This window comes from Eschrichtius robustus, chromosome 11 (genome assembly GCF_028021215.1).
Source record: "Eschrichtius robustus isolate mEscRob2 chromosome 11, mEscRob2.pri, whole genome shotgun sequence".
NCBI lineage: Eukaryota > Metazoa > Chordata > Mammalia > Artiodactyla > Eschrichtiidae > Eschrichtius > Eschrichtius robustus.
This window is the reverse complement of record NC_090834.1, coordinates 65219446-65226464: the sequence shown is the minus strand read 5'-3', so window position 1 is coordinate 65226464 and position 7019 is coordinate 65219446. Positions and strand designations below refer to the sequence as shown.

Sequence of the window (7019 nt, the reverse complement as noted above, 5' to 3'; positions counted from 1 at the left end):
GTTGGCCAAATTTTTAATATAGTATTCCATCCTAGTTCAACACAAGAATGGTATGTTGGGGAGTAAGGGAACAGGAGATTCTGCAGATTTCCAAAGAATAAGAAAACAGGCAAAATGTGGCCAGCATTCTCCATTTGTTTTTTTAGACTTACTGAGTGAATAGAACTTTCTTTTGTTACATATACAACTGATCTAAGTGGTTTTTGTTGTTGCTGTCAGCTGTTTGGTTTTTAATACGGTTAACACTGAGATTCAGTTTGAAAGACACTTTGAAATCTTAGGAGTAAAACACACCAATCCCTCCCACTCTCCCAAAAATCTAGTTGGTTTGAATGGACAGAATGACCGAATTTTCCATTTTAGGTGGGCAGAAAGATCTTTGTAAAAGATCTTAGAACTTTTGGCCTCATTTATCAGGAGAATTTATAAGGAAGGAAGCCTTTAGGAGAATTTCTACTTGGAAATATAAGAAAACTAGTACGCAGGTTCAAGTCGTATACTTTTAAATGAACTTGTTGAAAGAAACGTTAACAATTCCAAAACGAAATCAAAACGAATTTTAACTTTTTCCTCTCAAAAGTACCAAAAAAAAAAAAAATTATGGAGAGAAAGTTAACAGGAAATTCTTAAAACGTAAAAACAACTCTTCCTTGCACTAGTCCTTGAGTAGTTACCATAGAACAGTCTCTGCTTTTCGGCAGCTTCTTTGAATGCGGATTTTGGTCCCAACTCTCTTGCTGCTTAGTATCTGCTCCGGTCTCCCCCTCTCTCCGAGCAGCTTCCCAGGCGGCCTCCGCCTAGGGGGGCCCTGCGGCCGGACCCGCTGTAGGACTCGCGCGGGGGCGGGCACCCCCTCTCCATGGACGGCGGCAGCCCGCGATCAGCTCTGCCTGCCCGGTCGCGGCCCCTCCAATAGCGCTCGCTCCGGCCGCCACCGTAGGCGTCGGGCGAGCAGCCGCGGTACTCGTCGTAGCGGCCGCCGGCGTAAGATGGCGGGGGCCACCGTGCAGGGGCGGCGCTGCGCGGGTCCCCGTAGCTCTCGAAGTGGTCTCGGTAGGAGCCTCCACTCGGGTGATCCAGGTAGTCGCGGTCGCGCCCCACGTAGCCGTCTCGGTCGCCGTAGCCTCTCGATGCACAGTCGTCCCGGGCGCTGGAGTGGCCGTAGTCGCGGTAGGTGTACTCTCTGGGCGAGGGCGCAAAATCCCGGGGGTCGCGGACGCTCGAGTAGTCGCGGCTCGACGAGTAGCTGTGTCGGGGCGAGTAGCCCTCCTCCCGGGGGCCCAGGTACGGGTCCCGGCGCGGGGGCGGTGGCTCCCGGCGCGGCGGGCCGGCATAGCCGTCTCGCCCCCGAGCGGCCGGGGGCCGCCCGCGTATTCCACCGCCTCCGCTGTGAGCCGGGCCCGACGGCGCGGCCCTCTTCGGGGGCGGGCCGGCCCTGCGCGGCGGCGGCGGCCCGCGCTTCACAGGCAGCGGGGCCCGGGAGGACCGCAGGTCGAAGTCGCCCGCGTAACCGCCGTCGTCCGCCGGCCCGCCCCGGGACTGGGGGCGCCGTGGGCCGCCGCCACCGCGGGCCCCGAGCAGGCCCCTCGGGCGGCTGTGGGACGGCGGCGGACCCCGCCGGCCGCTCTCGAACACCGGCTTGGTGGCCTGGGCCACCTTAATGGCCTTACCATCCAGGGACTTGCCGTTCATGTCTCTGGCGGCGGCCTTGGCGTCTGCCGGGCTTTCGAAGGTGACGAACGCGAAGCCCCTGGACTTGCTGGTTTCTCGATCTTTCATCAGGAGCACCTCGGTGATGCAGCCATACTTGCCAAACGTGGCCTCGAGGATTTTCTCGTCGGTTTCGAGGTTGAGCCCGCCAATGAAGAGCTTCCCCGGCCGATCCGCTTCCACCATGTCTGCGGGTCGGGTGGTCACTGGCGGTGTGCGGCGAAGTCGAGGCACCGGTCTTGGCTTCCGAGCCCACTGGCCGAGGGCGGCTCCTACCGGTTGGCGGTGCGTCGTCGCGGAAACCCCCGGAACCACAAGTCAGCTGCGCAGGCGGAACGCTCCGGTTTGTGCCTCTCGGGTCTAGTTCCCGCAGCCTGGCCGGCTCTTGCTGGTTGTGATTGGTTGGTGGTGCGGGGAGGGCCGTCCCGCCGGCAACTAGGGAGGTTGGCGGTTTTGTGACTTTTTTCCAGTGGTTTAACTACGACTGAGTAACCTATCATTCGCCTGAATTCTTTAAGTCACTCCTGAAAGCTCGGCTGCAAAATGAAAAGCTGTTAGGTTACATCAAAAAGTTTTTCCCATTGCTCTTAATGAGAGGAATTTTAATGCATTCCAATCCACGTTACCCAAAACCACATTCAAACAGAAAAAGTAGTTGAAAAAAATGGAATAATAACAATTTTAAAGTTTTAAAATGCAGTTTGTACGTAAAATGTGTTAAGAATAAGATTTTTTGCGTTGCCAAGGGGAAAGAGAGAACTTGATAAGTGGAGGGTTCTTTGGTGGTATAGAAAGAAGAGGGAGTCATTCTTTGGATGTGCCATCTTTCCCTCCTGCACCGTTTTCTTGCATTTTTCAACCTTCAAAGGACTCATAGTTATGTAGTATTGAAACTGCGCTTTAAGATAAATATTGAACAGAAAGTCACCTGAGGGACAAAATAAAGGCAAATGTGACAGCACTAGGACACTCGCCAAAGTAGCACCTAAGCAAGCATAGGACACTAAAGCCTTTACCGCTTCATCGCGAAAGAAAGGCGCACCTCAGGAAAACAAAACATTTTGGGTTCATTCTAACGAATTACACAGTTCAGATTCGTTCCTCACGATATTCTCTGAATGGAAATAAGTATGAAAAGTAAATTGGTGAACTGTCTTCACCCGAGATAGTAATGTCTAAAGCCACTTTTTAAAAAAAATATTTACTTTGTGTGGGAATGTGTATATATTATGTGTTACATTTTTTTATTGCAATAGCCATATAATCTTGAAAAGGGTAGTGCAAGGAGGCATTTTTATGATGTTTCTGATTTTAATGGGTACTCTTTTAAGGCTTTGAGATTTTTTTAGCATGCATAAATGGAAGTTAAAGTATAAATGCATCCCATCAGTTCATGTGAGGAATTGCAGTAACAAATTTTTATTATTAAATCATTATTATATTTCTAAGGTAAACTTACCTGTTGGGATGTATTCATTTTTAAATATATTAACGAATTTTGTTTGCTCATACTTAGAAATTTTACATTTCTGGGCATAAAGGGTATTAGCCAATAATTTTCTTTCCCATACCTAGCTGGGGAGATTTTTGCCCAAATTTCTTTTAGTTTTCAGTCTATTCAGATTTTTAAAAATTTCTTCTTGACTTGGTTTTTGTAAGATATACTTTTTTCTATAAGTTATCCATCTTTGTTTAATTTGAAATTTTATTTTATCAATAGCCATGTCCTGTTTTGCTTTCTCTCTTTTTTGTGACCAGTCTTGCCAGAAGTTTTTTATCTTTTCAAAGAACTACACTTTTTCTTTGCTGATCCTCTGTTCTGATTTTATTTGCTGCTATTGTCTTTTTTCCTTTCCATAATTCTTTGGATTTACAATTTGTATTATTTTGGTTCTAGATTTTTAGGTAAGACACTTAGTGCATTAAGAGTTTCAAAAAACATTTCTTCTGATTGTTGTATCTAAGTTTAAATTTTACTCTCCATGTACTAGTTAACAGCGTGCCCTGAGCTGTGATACATGGTTATTTTCACTGTTGTTCCGTTCCTAACATTTTCTCATTTTCATCATTTGACTCATGAATTATAAAGAAGTATGTTTTTAAAATTTCAAACATATGGATATTTTTGGTTGTTTTCTAACATGCTCTATATGATATCCATACGTTGGTATTTGCTGAAACTTGCTTTATGACCTGAAGTGTATGTGTGCTTGTGTGTGTGTTGTGTGTCTAACAGTCCACGTATGCTTGAGAAGAAAGTATATTCTCTAAATATTGGGGTAGAATTCTTTCCTTATATAGCGATGTTCAAGTCTTCCATATCCTAACTTATTTTTTATTTGATAGAGTTGTTGAGAACTTTTAAATTCCCATAATTGTAGATTTATTCATTTCTCTTTATTTTTATGTCCATTTTTGCTTCATGTAACTTAAGATTATATTGTTAAATGCATGAAGATTGAGAATTGCTATGTATTTCTGGTGAATGATTTTATTACATAATGATCCTCATTATTCATAATATTTTTTTACCTTAATTTGTTTTGTCTGACACTTATGTAGCTCAATATTTTTCAGATTTTTTTCTGCCAGCTTATGGTGTGCTGTCTGTTAACCATGCCTTTCTTGCCTCTTTTTTCCATCTTTCCTGCCATCTCTGGTATCACATGATTTGACTTTATTCCTTTCTTTTTCCTCTAACAATATGGAAGAAGTTATGTTTTCTATATCTATTCCTTGAATGATTACCTTTAATGTTTTTATTGAGGGCTAACTTACAAACACAAAATTTACAAGTTTACGTATAAAATCTTAAATTTACTGCTTAATTAATTTTTACATATGTGTACATCCGTGTAAACATGGATGACCCACATCAAGATCTATAACCTTTCCATCACCCCCAATTGTTCCCTCATGCCCCTTTCAAAATAATACCTTCCGCTCAGAGGTAACCACTTTTCTGACTTACATCAACCATAATTTTGTTTTGCTTGTTCTTTGACTTTATATAAATGGAATAATATAGAATGAACTCTTCTGTGTCTGGCTTATGGCACTCAGTATATTTTTGAGATTCATCCATGTATTGTACACACCAGTAATTGCACTTTTTCTTTGATTTTTTTAGTCATTGTATGACTATACCAAAATATTTTTTTTTCCATTTTTCTGTTGATGGACATAGGAGCTTGTTGGGGAATGATTCCTTTTTCCTCCAGTTACCACAATGCCCTCTCCCCATATAATCAGTCCCAGATCCCACAATACATCCAGAATCCATTCACTTAACTACTTCTGCACTGCAATCACCTTCATACCAACTACCTATGTCCCTTGGCTGGACACCTGCTGGGGACACAAAGTCTTATGAGTGGGTAAAATGGTCAACAGTCCCAAGGGTCTGGGACTCCTTGACAAGGGAGCCTCATGTCCCTTGTCAAGTATCAAAACCCATTGGTGATCTGTACCCGGAGCTGCAATTAGATTGAGAGAATATAGAAATGTAAGGGTTGATAGAATTTAAGTGGAGGTTTGGATGAGAATTGGAATGTTTAAACAGGCTTTACATGAAATGATTGGGTCTCTTTGTGTCTTTTACCTGAGTGTATTATGTGGATGGATATTGTAACTGACTGAGGAATGTTTCCCCTACCTACTGTTGTAAAACACAAGACGTAAATTTCTCTTTAAGCAGCATTAATAGGACATGCTAAATGGGAACAAGTAAGATTGCCTGAACACAAACGATGCGACCAACAAGGAATTAATTTCCAAAATATACAAACAGCTCATACAGCTTAATATAAAAAAAATAAACAACCAAATCAAAAAATGGACAGAAGACCTAAATAGACATTTCTCCAAAGCAGACATACAATGGCCAACAGGCACATGAAAAGATGCTTAACATCCCTAATTATTAGAGAAATGTAAATCAAAACTACAATGAGGTACCACCTCAAACCAGAAGAATAGCCATCTTCAAAATTCTACAAATAATAAATGCTGGAGAGGGTGTGGAGAAAAGGGAACCATCCTACACTGATGGTGGGAATGTAAATTGGTGCAGCCATTATGGAAAACAGTATGGAGGATCCTTAAAAAACTAAAAATAAAGTTACCATATGATCCAGCTATCCCACTCCTGGGCATATATGCAGAGAAAACTCTAATTAAAAAAGATATGTGCACCCCAATGTTCATTGCAGCACTCTTTACAATAGCCAAGACATGGAAGCAGTCTAAATGTCCATTGACAGATGAATGGATGTGGCATATCTTCATACACACACACACACACACACACACACACACACACACAATGGAATATTACTCAGCCATAAAAGGAATGAAATAATGCCATTTGCAGCAACATGGATGGACCTAGGGATTATCATACTAAGTGAACTAAGTCAGACAGAGAAAGACAAATATCATATGACATCACTTATATGTGCAATCTAAAAAAATGATAAAATGAACTATTTACAAAACAGAAATAGACTCATAGACATAGAAAACAAACTTATGGTTACCAAAGGGGAAAAGGGGGAGGGATAACCTAGGAGTTTGGGATTAACAGATACACACTACTATATATAAAATAAACAACAAGGACCCACTGTGCAGCACAGGGAACTATCAATATCTTGTAATAACCTATAATAGAAAAGAATCTGAAAAAGAATATATATATATACACACACACACATATATAGACATACATATATATCTGATTTACTTTGCTGTACACCTGAAACTAACACAACACTGTAAATCAACTATACTTCAATTAAAATTTCTTTTCACAAAAGATTGCCTGAGCCCACACAGTATAGAATAAAACTTTGAATGCTGGTATGAGTGAATTCTCTGTACCAGAGACCCATGTGGAGTGTAAACAGGTTTATAGCAAAAGCTTGTGAACACTCCACAGTAATGACTACTGGGACTTGGACTAGAGAATTTCCATTTGAGGGGCAATTACTAGCTTGCTATTGAACATTAATTGAAACTGTCCCTCTGACTGAAGGACAAAAAAATAATCTCACCTCGCACCCATTAGTATGGTTACTATCAAGAAAAAAAAAAAAAAAGAAAGAAAGAAAAAGCCAGAAAATAACAAATGTTGGGGAGGATGTGTAGAAACTGGAACACTTGTGCACCTACTGGTAGGAATATAAAATGGTGCAGCCACTATGGGAAACAGGGTGGTGGTTTTTCAAAAAATTAAAAACAGAATCACCAGATGATCCAGCAATCTACTTCTAGGTATGTATAAAAAAGAATCGAAAGCAGGATCTCAG

General features: G+C 42.0%; 1 protein-coding gene across 1 annotated transcript; it reads right to left on the bottom strand.

Moving 5' to 3' along the window:
- Nucleotides 1-741: 741 nt before the first annotated feature.
- On the bottom strand, nucleotides 742-1896 carry RBMXL2 (RBMX like 2). The gene has a single exon (XM_068556087.1). It carries the CDS (start codon nucleotides 1894-1896, stop codon nucleotides 742-744), a length of 1155 nt encoding a protein of 384 aa, XP_068412188.1.
- Between the last annotated feature and the right edge of the window lie 5123 nt (nucleotides 1897-7019).

Coding starts and splice junctions, on each gene's coding strand:
- RBMXL2 (XM_068556087.1), bottom strand. CDS start 1,896: ATGGTGGAAGCGGATCGGCCGGGGAAGCTCTTCATTGGCGGGCTCAAC.